We start from the raw sequence: 13,804 nt of genomic DNA, 5'->3' as shown, positions 1-13,804 counted from the left end.
ATAGATAGATAGATAGATAGATAGATAGATAGATAGATAGATAGATAGATAGATAGATAGATAGATAGATAGATAGATAGATAGATAGATAGATAGATTTCTATCCATCTATCCATCCATTCTAAGAAAACAAAGATTCAGCACTTGTTAGGCAATGTTCTAGTGGTGTATTCTTGTTGTTTATATTAGTTATTTGCCTGCTAATTTGCTATCTAATTACTAACTTATACTAATTATGATATAATGTTATTAGATTGAATCACTCTAGGACCACAACTAGTATCAAACTACTCACATGAGGACTGGTTCTCACACAGACTAAGAACGTAGTGTAAATGGGTGATAAATGAAAGGAAAAACCAACATAAAGTTTCCTAGGAAGGTATTGGATTACCACATATTGAACAGAACAGCTTTAATATTCTCTGGCATTGATTTCCCAAGAGACTAAAGTCTGGAGGGATGAAACACCACACGTTCACAACATAATCCCTCATTTGGTGTTTTAATAATAATGCTTGTGAGCACTGTCAAACACTAAAATGTGCTGTTGGTGTTGAGCTAGGTTGCAGTGTACAGACCGCGAAGCCATTATTTCCATATATATCAAACCACTCTGACCTCAGTTGTCCTATGGATGGTGACATCTTTCTCCCATGAAGACTGAAATGTTTTATCACTACAGTGCGATCAACAACTTTGTATTGATTTGAACTGGGTTGTCCCTCGACGGGGACGAGTGTGCTAAGGAGAACATACATGGGTGCATAAGGACTGCTGAGTCAAACAAACTTTTGTGGGGAAACATGTATGTAGGTTTCGGGGCGATCGTGACTCAAGAGTTGGCAAATCGTCTTGTAGGTTGCCGGTTCGAGCCCTGGCTCTGACAGTCTGGTTCGGTGTGTCCTTGGACAAGACACTTCACCCGTTGCCTACTGGTGGTGGTCAGAGGGTGGTGCCAGTGTCCGGCAGACTCGCCTCTGTCAGTGCGCCCCAGGGCAGCTGTGGCTACAATGTAGCTTGCCATCACCTGTGTGTGAATGGGTGGATGACTGAATGTAGTGTAAAGCGCTATACAAATACAGGCTGTTTTTTTTGTGGTGTTTACAGCAAGTTCCAGAGATTTTAATCTTTACACTTTCTCACTATTTCTTTCTCTCTCTTATCAGGATCTAACCCGTGAGCAGGCTCGTTCTGAGAAACTGGCCACTGAAGTGGAACACCTGAGCCAGAAACTACAGCGATCCGAAGCCGAGCGGCAGTTGGCAAAAGATTCTCTCCACCAGTCACAGGAGAGAATAGAGTCTCTCTCCCAACTCCTAAAGAAAAGTGAATCTCTGCAGTTAGAGACGAGGAGGGAAAGCGCACAAGTGAAGAGTGCGCCTAATTCAAATTCAGAATCGACAGACAAGCAAGACATGTCACCTTTGGATCAAAGCCCCGAGGCTGCCAAAGGTTGTGACCTTTCCACGACCCGCGATCATTTCACGGGGGAGGCAGAGAGGCATCTCAGTGAGAGGGTGATCGAGCTGGAAAAAGAGGTCTGTATTTGAATGTGTGAGTGGGTGTTTGGGGGTTGGTGTGGGGGCTCGGTCTTCCCTGTGAGGGAGATGATGTATATTATGTTGAAATTCTTGCTCTAGGGATTCTCGAGGACGATCAGCTCACAGTGGGCCACTTCCCAGAGTGCAGCACTTTATTTCCAAAACTAGTGCTTTATCTCTGCTCATCGGTTTTAAAATGTCACCCCGGCTACTGTTAATCTTCCTTATCTCCTCTGCTGCTTTTCTGCTTAAGCTCTTACTGTCTCTCTCTCACACTCACACATACTCTCTAACATCAAGCTGTGAGGGGCGCTTCCAGCATTGCCAAGGTCACAAATTTCACCCGATGTGGCTCTCACTCAGAACGCTATTACTTCAGTGCTTTCAGGTTTTGTACAGTAGATTAGTCTAGATGAACTAAGGCACAAACAGATCCGGGCTACATCCTGGTTCCACTTACACTTATTAATGCACAAACAACGATTGCGGATGAAGACATCTTCACATCTAAAAATGCAAGAACGCTCTACTTAAGTAAATAGAATTAATAGCTGCACTGTCCTCAAATATTAAAAGTGGAAATTATGCAGGAAAATGGCTCCTGTGTGATATAGTGTGCAGGATTGTTAATACTAAAGCTAAAGTAGCATTTTAATGTTCACTCCTTACTGGCTGTAGCTGCTGGAGGTGGGAGCTCATTTTCACCTGTTCGTACACGCTTGGTCATAACTGAGTAGGCACCCCCTCGAGTGTCAAACAATAAAACTGAGTAGACCTGTCATCATGGGAGAAGAAACAAAAAAGTATTACCTCCTTCTAAGCTTTTTTCTTTTCTTTTTTTTTGCTTTTCTTGAAATATTAGGGTTAAATCTCACCTTTCTGGCCCCCTGGGTTTCTTATAAATGAAACCATATCAGAAGCTGAGATGAGAAATCACTCTTTGGTGAAGCATGACACCAAGGTTTATCATAAAGCATCACAAGCTAGAATCATTGGTTTTTGTATTTCACAAACTGATGCAATAGCAGTATTAAGATCAACTGTAATCTGAAGCAAAGAAGCGAGACCCTCTGATATACTAACTCAACAAGTCTTTATTGGGGTGCACAAGTTGCAGAAGTGAGGAGGATGAGGTGGAGCAAAATCATGGGAGAGCTGTGCTGGCAGAGGATGAATGAATATGGTGACCATGGCAGTTAGAGCAGATGGGCAGGTGAGGGTGGCTGTAGCTGTAGAATGAAAGCTGGCCCAAGCTGAATGGTGAGAAGTTGGTAAACAAACACGGGGAACAAAAGCTAAACTGAAGATGAGGGCCTGATGTAATTACCACAATAGCTCTGTGGTGGAGTTGGCCTGAAGTGCAGGTTAATGAGTAAATGAACCGCCAATCTGCACGCTGATTGGGAGAACAGGAGATAACAATCCATGTCTGGCACACACAAATAGAAACAAGACAAACAGGCAAGGAAAACAAACAGGAAATAAGACGCGTGTGAGCAGCAGGAGAAAATACCTTGCTGCTGCCAGAGGTCAGAGGAGAACAGCCAGACTGCTTCTAGCTGATAGGAAGCCAACCGTAATACAAATAATCAAATGTTACAACCAAGGTATGCAGAAAAGCATCGCTGAAGGCGCAACCTTAAAGCAGATGGGTTACAGCAGCACAAGAACACACGGCGTGCCGCTCCTGTCATCTAAGAACAGGAAACAGAGGCAACAGTTCACACAGGTCCACCAAAATTTGATGATAGAAATGAGAAAAATGAAAATGCTGTTTCATCTGATGAGTGTCAGATTTGTTCTCCAACATTTGGAAGGTAGGGTTCGAATTAGGCTAAAATGAAACGAAAGCATCGATCCATCCTTCCTTGTGTTCAGGCTGGATGTGATGTGAGAGGGTATTTTCTTGCCAGACTTTGAACTCCTTAGTACTCCTATCTGAGTATTATTGCTGACCATGTCCATTCCTTCATCATGATAGTGCACTCATCTCCTCATGGCTGTTTCCAGGAGAATAATGGACCATGTCACAAAGCTCAGATCATCTCAAATTGGTTTCTTGAACATGACTGAGTTCACTGTACTGTAACCATATCTCAATCCAGCAGAGAACCTTTTGGTAGAATTAGTGAAATCTGCAGCAACCGTGTGTAAGTGTATCATGTGAGTTTGGGCCAAAATCTAATAGAAATATTTCCAGCACCTTGTTTAATCCATACAATGAAGAATTAAGGAAGCAGTGAAGGCAAAAAGGGGTCTAAGTCAGTGCTAACAAGGTGTACCTAATAAAGTGACCAGTGAGTGTAGTTATTTTGTGTCACTGACATCAGAAGGGAGAGAGGTAGGATGATGAAGTAGGAGAAGAATCTAAAAGTGACTGTAATAAAAAGTAGAAATCCCCTGTGTAGCACTATGAGTCAGTCAGCAGTACATGAAGACTCCACAGTGGGGGAAAAAATAACAACCCCACACCAAAACTGAGCTCTAGACTCTCTAGACGATGCACACATGAAATGTGTTGTCGCTCTTCCAGTACTTGCAAATAAAATGTTCAAATAAAATCGCAGCGTAGGGGGAGTACAGCTGACTTGTTGTTTGCAGCAAGTTAATTTTAATTTTGGGAAATACACCAGATTTTACACCCTCAGCAATTTATAAGGTGGTTTTCTTTTCATTTCTAAACTACCCGCCTCTGTGCCAAATCAACACATTCCTTTATTTATCAGAGCAGACTGCACCAAATCATGTGTCATCAATAAATTCGCAGATTTTCTGATTGGACCATTAAAGCCTGTGGAAAGATTGCACTGACAGAAATCTCGCGTAAACAACAGATGTGAACTAATGAAATATATAATTTTTAACATTTATGTCAGACACAGGAGGAATTTCATCTCTGTGTTTATAGAGTGACACAAATGTCGCATAAAGATGCTACCTGACTGAGAGCACTTTAAAAGGTCAGCGGCAGAGTTTGCCCATGTTCAAATATTATGGATGTTTCCAGAGCCAAATGTAGCACAGACATTATAAAAATGAAAGAAGAGATTTTTCTCCCCCTCAGAAAGCGGTGGCGGCTGCAGAGCATGAGGCTTTGCTGACGAGATTGTCTCAGTCCCAGGAGGCTTGTAAGCACCTCGAGGAGCAGCTGGAGGCTCTGCGTCGGAACTCCCTCAGCCTGCAGGACTCCTGCACCAGACTGCAGACGCTCAACACACAACTACAGGTGACCTAACACACAGACACAGAGCGTGGTTATGGCTGAAGTTGATTTGTTCAAAATCGCACATTGTTTTTAAACCTTTTGTCTTCCTAAAGTGAAACGCATTCAGTCTTTGTGCAATGAATTTTGACGTAAAGTGTGCAGGGACCTGTTAAATTATTGGACATTATTTCATATTTGTATTTGCTCTAATGTGGGGAGTAAGATGACAGGCTCAGTGCCAGTGTCATAGCATAGCACTGGCTAAAGAGCAGAAAACTAGAAGAAACAGCCCATCTGGCCCTGTCCAAAGGACAAAAACTACCTACCAGGTTTTTTAAAGCTTACTAACTATTCTGCTGTAGCCTATTTGATTATCTCCCTCACTTAAATATCCTTGTATCAAAGGGTTACTGCGATCCTTTATGTCAGATTGTCCGGTTTGGGATCTGACATAAATTTATTGTAAACTGTTCTTACTGGAATTTGTTGCTCAGAGAGAAAGGACAGCTGTGATGAATGTCTTCATAAGAGATGGAGAAAATATTCCAGTGAAGAAACGGGTAGTTAAACAGATTCTGTGATCCGTTTTTATCAGATTGATGCTCTCATCCGATGGAGGATACAGGAAAGGATCCGTTTTTTAGACAACAGAGGCCAATCGGAGTGTTTTTAATTCATTCTGCTGACTGGCTTGTGATTGCTCTGGCTTTATACTTGGTATCAGTCTATTTATAAAACTCAGCAAGAAAGTGAAAACTACCAAAATGTCAAACCATTTCTTTAAGCGCCCAGTGCTGCACACATAATATCTTGTTTAGACCCATGGCAAAAGGTTAATAAACTAACTTTCAAGCTTGTTGGCTTTCAGCTCAACCTTTTGAAATTGCTAAATTACAGACATGGTCTCTCTGTTTTCTGTCACATACACACACATACACACAAACATAGGTGGAGCAAGCGTCACTGAGCTCCCAGCATGCAGTGCTGCTGGCACGCTGCAGTGAGAGCGAGGCACGGTGTGCCACCCTAGAGGCCGAGTCAAAGGTGTGGGCGCGGGAGAGAGAGGAGTCCGCGGCCAGAATGGACGCTCTGAGGCGGGACCACGAAAGGATGACGGCGTTGCAACAGCGTCAGGAGGTGGAGCTGGAGGAGCTGGTGGAAAAGCACTCTCAACTGAGGAACAACAATCGCAGCCTGGAGGCCCAGCATCGAGAGCTGGAGGGCAGGTACAAACACTCACTGACTTAAAGACACGAAATCTTCACTTTGAAGATTTGTGACATATTTTCCATGTTTGAAAGGACTTCTCCCCCAAAATTAAATATGCACAAAAACATCTTGATCTATGAAAGACACACATCATCTTTTGTTGAAGGTAAATCCTGTGCTTGAAATATTAGGTACAAGGAGCTCTTGGATGGCAAAACCCAGCTGGAGGAGAGAGAGCGGGAGATGAAGACGGAAAGAGAGAAGATGGAAACGGAGGCCCAGAGGAGGCTGGAGAGAGAACGAGAGCTAGAGAGGCTGAAAGAAGACAATGACAGGTAACAAATCCAGTCGGGGATCTGATCATCCTTTCACGGCACTCGTGTTCATTTGAATATGAGGAGCAGCAGCAGCAGCAGTAATGTCTCTATATGAAGCACAGCGAGCAATACAAGAATCAATTTGAATGCAAATGTACTATATAATGCGCAGAATGCATTTTTGTTCCAGATCTAAATCCTCTGGGCTGAGCACGAAAAAACGAAGTTATAGTGCAAAAAAAAAAAAGAGAAAAAGAGATAATAATAATTTTTTTTCAAGTTTCTTTCTAAAAGCAGACACACAACAGGTACATTTATGAAGAGCAGCCTTTTAATAAACCATTTCCTTCGTTATAAACATTTTGTGTCTTTTGAAGCCGCAGATCAGGCTTACTGAACTTCGAGACCATTTTGAACACTTCTCATCATATTTTCTCTTAGTGACTGATTGATATACAGTATGATAATAATGGCCACAATCATAAGATACTTGTGTGACATAATTAGTTAATCAACCATCATCATCTTTTTGATGCAATTGATTACTGACTGCTTCTTGCAAATACGTGGCTGGCAAAGCAGGGAAACAAATACCTCCTTTGGTGGTTTTTAGACAGCATTTAACTAAAAATACTGTACAAAACACAAAAAATACGATATTAAATAGATTAAAATTAGACTTGTGTGTAATGTAACAATTCATTTCAGTTGTTGGAGTAATTTCTTGACAATGGCTATGACCTATTTTTTGAGGAATATATTAAATGATGGGACGAATCAGATGTAGTGATGAACCTGCAGATTCTGCTGCTCCAAAGTGAGTTTCAGCTCATTGTTTACTTGTCTGGCTGTCTTCTGTTTTGGTTCAGCCTCAGCTCTCTTATTGTCGTCTTTTTTATTTCAACAATAACTGGAATTTGTAACAGAAAGCACATCTCTCGAAAACATTGTGCACTACCTGCTCAGTAGGATGCCAAACTGCAGGCGGGCAAGGTTAGCGACTAGCTGGTAAACATATTAGAACGGAAGAATCAGACATTCCAACCAGGAGTTGTTATAACAATTCAAAGAGAGGGAAAGTTCCTCGGATGGACAGGAACAACTTTAAATGAAGAATAACGTTGCTCCATGGCTGTGGTTAGTTAACAAGTGGCTTTAAAATGCTAGTGTTGTATTTACCTAACATAACTTATTTCTTCTGCCCTTAAGTGGCCAAAAACTCATTTCCAGAGTCTCAAAACACCTTTTTACACAGTAAATATTTTGAATTGTCACAGTGGGGAAAGCACAAGTGGAATTAATAACTGGGTAGTAGCGCAAAAACCAGAACATCCCCAATGTGGAATTTAGCCATGTGTGCCTTTCCTGTAGTCAAACTGTCCAATGTGAGCACTTTTGTTTTCTCTGTTTGCAGTTGAATTATATTTGGCTTCTGAACTGTACTCGCTGGCCATTTTATTAGGCGCAGTTGTTCAACTGCTTGTTAAAATCAGCTGATCATGTCAGCAAGTCAGTGTATTTGAACTTAGTCGAGACTACTTTCTGAACTTCAAACTGAGCAGCAGATGGGGAAGAATGGTGATTTATGTGACTTTGAACATGGCGTCTTGTTGGAGTATATCAGAAGTGGCTGATCTACTGGGATTTGACCACACAACCATCTCAAGGGTGAATAAAGCAACTTGATATCACAGCATGAAATGGATACGCATGCAGAAGTTGTGGTACCAGCAGGTGGAGATAATTGATTTAAGTAACCAAAGTATGAAGGTATGAAGTATATTCCAGAGTGTTTCTGTGCCAGAAATGATTACGCTAGGTGGCTGATATGTTTTCCATGTAAACGTGTTAGTAATGTCTGTTTAATTGCTTTCCTGTGGTTATTTTCACGTTGGGTTGAAATAAAATATCTACCTCTGCTGGTACTGCATCTTACACAACGTGTGCATCCATTTCACGCTTTGGAGAGACACAAGTGTGAAATCACGTTGAAAACATGGTGGACCATGCTTTTAGGGTTGCATAAAGGTCAGAAAAAAAGAGAAAATATCCAGTGAGCAGCAGTTCTAGGTTCAAGGTGAAAATATGTTGTTGATGCTTAAGGTCAGAGGAGAATGAGCTACTTAGGAAGACAAAAGTTTGTCCAATAACGACTGATCACAACCAGAGCATTTCTGAAGGATGGGCTATAAAAACAAAAGACTACACTAGAACCCTCTCCTGTCAGTTGGATCTCGTGTAAGAACGGGAGACTGAGGCTACAATTTGCATAGGCTTGCCAGAATTGGACAATAGAAGATTGGAAAAATGTGACCTCTTCTGATGAGTCTGGATTTCTGATCCACCACGTTGATGGGAGGGTCAGAAAATTTCATGAACAGCATAAAAGTATTTCCTCTTCTTAATACCAACTGAGCATTTAAAAAAAAAAAAAACAGCCTACCTGAGAGTTACGCTGACCATGTCCACCCCTTTATCATTTATTCATTTGGCCAAACAGAGCAACTTTTGGTTGTAGTGGAATGGGATGTGCAGCAGACAAACTGTGTGATGCTATCATATCAATATGGACCAGAATCTCTGAGGAATATTTCCAGCACCTTGTTGAATCCATGCGATTAAAAATTAAAGCAGTTCTGGAGGCAAAACAGGGTCCAACATAGTATCAGCAAAGTGTACCTAATAAAGTGTGTGTAATATAAAAAGTTTGAAACTGAACTTGAAGTTTCTACTTTAATATGACTGTGACTGATTAGTTTTAATGTGTATAAAATACTTACCTCCAAAATGATTATGTGAATGATGTATAATTTTCCCATCAGTGATGTTTTCATCTTATTGCAGTCTTTCCGTCCTCATTACACAATGATACTGAGATGATTACTCCTTTTTCAAACAACGCCGAATGAATTTGCTCTTTAAACATTTTGTCCGAGATAATATCTGTTTGTTGTTGTCTGGCTTTGTGTTGACTCCTTGTGTTGGATAATAACACAGTGATCTTCAATCACAGAGTAAACAATGACGCAAAGCACTTTACGAGAGCGCATAACAGTGGCCGTGCGTGTCGATGTTGCAGGCTGCAGGCCCACCAGAAGGAGTGGTTGGCGTCGCAGGCGGAGCTGCTGGCTCAGGGCTCGGTGCTGAGGGCAGAGCTGAACGCCTCCCAGCTGGAGAGGACTCGGCTGGAGGGCGAGCTCAGTGCCCTGAAGGAAACACACCAAAGCGTGGACCTCAGCAACGCTCGGCTTACCAGCCAGTATCAGGTATGAGCTGATAAACAGAAATGCATCCACACACACACACCAACACACAGCAGATACTGGTGCCCTCTATGCAAAATAGGATTAAGTGCTTCACATTTGAGACATTACCCTCTTGAAATAAAAGAAAATGCATCTAAACCATCAATGGGCAATTAAACAACATTTATTAGGAATTCACTGCAAGTTTTAGAGAGCATTTTACATAGTTCAAGTCTGGGTTGAGCATGTCTCATATCATCAGTGGGAAACAATGGCTGACTGATTTCTAATACATGATACAAAGCCAATTTCAGCTTGACATATCAGACAAAAGTGATACATTGGTCCAAACAGTAAATGAATACCAAGTAGCTAATAAAAAGCAGGGGCATCTTTTGCCTTCTAAACAGCTTTATCCTTCTGCGCAGTGCTGTCAAGCCATCACTGAGTATTGTTAAAATAGTTTGAGGAGAGCAGACAGCTGAAAAAAAGGGAACCTCATGAAAAACTACTTCATCTAAATATAATGTTGGCTGTTAAAGTTACTGCTCAAAAATGGAGGACAACTCCTGGATCTCCTTAAATGATTTATTGACAAGTTCAAGGAACTGCAAACAGAATGTCAATTGAGGGGCCAAGAGGGGGGTCTGTGGGAGGGAGAGGCAGCAGGCAGGGTATTGCAAACATAAGTAAATGTAGACAGGGTCAGTGGTGGTGCACAGGAGGAGATCTTGCTGAAGCAGAGGGAAAAAAACCACGGGTCATCCCAAACGGAAAAAAAACCCACACTTGAAATCTTCAGGAGACTACAGCGAGTAAACACTAGAGAGCTTGAACAATAATACCACTCAGCCAGCAGAACGATCTGGCGTGACTGGTTGGATAGAGAGGGGTTTAAATGCAGAAGGAGAGTGATTGATGATTGAGCCAGGTGAGACCAGTCGCAGCCACACCTCTGCAGACAATGCAATGCTGAGTGGTAGGCAGAAAGTAAGAGGAGAGAGAGCTAAATGATGAGGAAAATGATGAGGCAGGTCGGTGCTGGAGGTGAAAGGGACCACAAATAATCAGATAAGCTTAGCTTAGCATGAAGGTTGCATACAAGTCAACAGCTACAAAATCCTCATACCAGTAAATTAATGGTTCAGTGGCTTATATCGCTTTTGATGTGAGTTTATGGGAAGTAATGGGCAGCTAACAGTGAAGTAACTCCACCCAGCCAACAAATATTAAAGATTAGAACATACAATGAATAAAAAGCAATAATGTGTTAATGAGTTTCAGACTTTGTGTTGGGAGGTGTTTCCTCTTTAAATTGAATCATTTTCATGATTGATCGCTTCAACAGTTCAAGTGCTAAGATGCTCGTGGCTGGTGGCCCCAGGATACAGTAGATTCCCCTATATAAATATGTAATAACAATCAAGCCAAATTTGCTGCCTGCTGTGGACAAAAACACTGAATATGCTGTCAGTGTTTGATAATAACTCGTCTAACTATTAGGGATGGGAATTTAGAGATTCTGATTCCATTATCAATACAACTTATCGATTTGATACCTTATTGATTCTCATTGGTTCTGCTCTGAGATTAACCGTTAAACAGCATTAAAGACATTGAATGTGCGCAAATTAATTGCATACTGTGTCATGAAATGTTTGTTTATGTTGGGGGTATTTTCCTTCTTTATTGTGATCAGTGTTGGGGTCATTACGCATGCGTTTTACACACAGATGTGTATGTACTGTATGTGTACATCTGTGTATTACACATATAATGTATTACACAGAACACTTTTCTTAAAAGTAATGCATTGTGTTACTTAAATATTCCCAAGAGAAAGTCTTTTGCTACACTGCTCTACATAAATTTTGCATATTTTTATAAAATGACCTGAAATGCATTGTCTCATAATTACCAGTTAACAATATAAACCTGAAGCAAAAGCCCCAAACACCAACACAAATCCCTATCCTAATGAGGACAGACATACGGTCTTTCTCATAGTAAAGATACTTTAAAGCGATCGCCACAGTGAATCTACTGTAGAAACATGAACAGGTAGAAACGGAGGCTGGAGCCTGACTGTTGAACTTCAGGGTCTGGCTGCTGGGTGGGGTCAACATTCAATCAGCTTTAACATCACTCTGGGTTCTTGGCTAGCTTAGCGTTAGCATGCTGTCTGTGCAGGTGTTTGCAAAGCGCTGAAGTTGTGTTAGCACTATAGTGCAGTTGTTTCTGTCCTGGATACAGATGAAATCTTGTCGCACTCTTGTCCTTGTGTGCAATAAAAATAAAAGTAATTTCTCTAACCACATGAACTGAAATCAGCTGACTGTAGCACAAGTGCAAATTAAACCAACAGGTAAGCAGACTAACAATTACAAGGAACTGAACTACTGGGAACCAGTTCTCTACAAGAATTAAAACTTTCAATCTTACAAGGTTGCAGGTTGCAGAGTATATCCCACATGAGTATTTAGGCTAATGCATACACACTTTTAAAAAAAGCCATCTTGATTTGTGGATGACAGCTCATGTGGCTGAAGAGAATAAAAGCTCGCTACAGAGTAATTTGACTTCATGTCAGGGCTAACTGTTTAAGCAATTAATGAAGTCAACGCTGCCTTTCCCCTTGCATAAATGCCCACAAAGCTCCATCTTCTTTAGGCAATCTGATTCTGATGGAGCTTCAGTGAACAGTAAATGGATCAACAGATACACATCCCTGGTCCTGTGTCATGGTGGATTTTTCCCCCTTTTTCTCAAGGACATGACTTTCAGATGTAGGTACGTTTATTTCAGGTCTGACACGTCTTCTTTTGTCCTCCACTTGTCCATTTTCCTCGAATTATTTAAGGACACAGTGCACACAAAGCGAGACGTGCCTCATTTTGAACTAACAGCTCTTTGGGAATCACCTTGTTGGTGCAAAAATGCTATTTTGTGCCTGTCAGTCTGTGTTATCTTTGGCATTTTTCATAGATTCAACTAAAGAAATGGGAACAAATTATGTGCTTTTGCAGCATGCCGCTAGTAACAAATTGCCTAAAATTACAATCCAAAATTGGTTCTTTGTTAAGTTGTCTGTTATATATGGACACAAAACTGCTTGGTGCATTTGTTATGTTCGAATGATGATGGTTAGAGTTAAGTGGGTCTACATAAAAAACAACAAAAACAAAAAACAGTCCTCTGAAAATGATCAGGTACAACAACTGGATTAAAACTAAGTGAAAAACACACTTTCAGAAAGCCTAAAGAAGTATTGCTCAAGACCACTTTAACAAATTACAAGAAATTTTGGCTCCTTGCAAAGAAAATATAAAGAAACTGAGGCTTGACTCAAGAATTTTGCACGGTGCAGTACTGTAAAGAGGGTTTTTGGAGGCTTCCTGGATTTGAAGATTGTTTGTGTGAGTGAAAATGAGGTTCCTATCATAAATGACAAATGAATGCATTAACGCACACAAATTACATTCTTTATATAATCATTGTGAGGATATATCTTACTAAATCATGTCAACGCCTGTTCTGCCCCCCACAGTAGGTTGATAGGTTTGTATGCTGGGATGCAGAAGTCCAGTTTTCTCATTACGCTGTAATATGGAGAGAAAAATTAACAAAGTTCATCCTGGAGTCTGTGGACCCACAATTAACTTGTTGCAGCAGCTGTGCTAACTAATGGGCCTTGACTGAACAGGACTGGGGTTATGAGAAGAAAATAATTGGAAACAGATTCACAAATAGGAAATTATAAGAGGTGTCCAGTAAATGTGTGGCCATACCTTCTTATTAATTTTTTTATGATCTTAATAGTTATAAGTGTTTGAGAGTGTAGGATTTAATAACGTGGTTTAAAAGCATTCTTTGGGAATTTCTAAGCTTAATATCTTCACTTAACTAGATCTCTTAACTAATGCTCGTTTTTCTGTGTAGACAGCTCCACAGAGCAGCTGTTGTAATTTCCTTTCTTCTTCTGGTGATTCTTGTGGTTTACGGTTATTTGCCTTTCAGTCAGTTGATAATGAAAAGCTTTGACCTCTTGAAGCAGTTAAACAATTATCATTTACCAATTTTTTGAGACCAGTGACGTGACAGTTCAGTCCCTACGGGATCATCAAATCTCTTTGTGTCTCTTTTAGCTGACATTCAGTAATGTTAAATGCTATTCAGCTAAATCCTTGGTTTGTATAGAGTTCCTTGCAGATATGTTTTGTTTATGTGCTTTTATGTCCAAATGGGTCCAACGGCAGCAGGTTTTATAGAAGTTCAAGGGGGGCA

At 40.8% G+C, this 13,804-nt stretch overlaps 1 protein-coding gene across 1 annotated transcript in view; it reads left to right on the top strand.

The window, feature by feature from the left end:
• ccdc88b (coiled-coil domain containing 88B) overlaps positions 1–13,804 on the top strand; it is a 64,913-nt gene that overhangs the window by 29,543 nt on the left and 21,566 nt on the right. Inside the window, exons 20-24 of the mRNA XM_013908282.1 lie at positions 1,170–1,541; positions 4,609–4,770; positions 5,698–5,975; positions 6,150–6,293; positions 9,355–9,541. Of these exons, the coding sequence (XP_013763736.1) occupies positions 1,170–1,541; positions 4,609–4,770; positions 5,698–5,975; positions 6,150–6,293; positions 9,355–9,541 (1,143 nt within the window). The remainder of the gene's footprint in view (positions 1–1,169; positions 1,542–4,608; positions 4,771–5,697; positions 5,976–6,149; positions 6,294–9,354; positions 9,542–13,804) is intronic.

The sequence above is a fragment of the Pundamilia nyererei genome, unplaced genomic scaffold, assembly GCF_000239375.1.
Source record: "Pundamilia nyererei isolate P.nyererei 1_Seehausen unplaced genomic scaffold, PunNye1.0 scaffold00008, whole genome shotgun sequence".
NCBI lineage: Eukaryota > Metazoa > Chordata > Actinopteri > Cichliformes > Cichlidae > Pundamilia > Pundamilia nyererei.
Note: the sequence above shows the minus strand (reverse complement) of the source record. Positions and strands in the feature narration are given on the sequence as shown.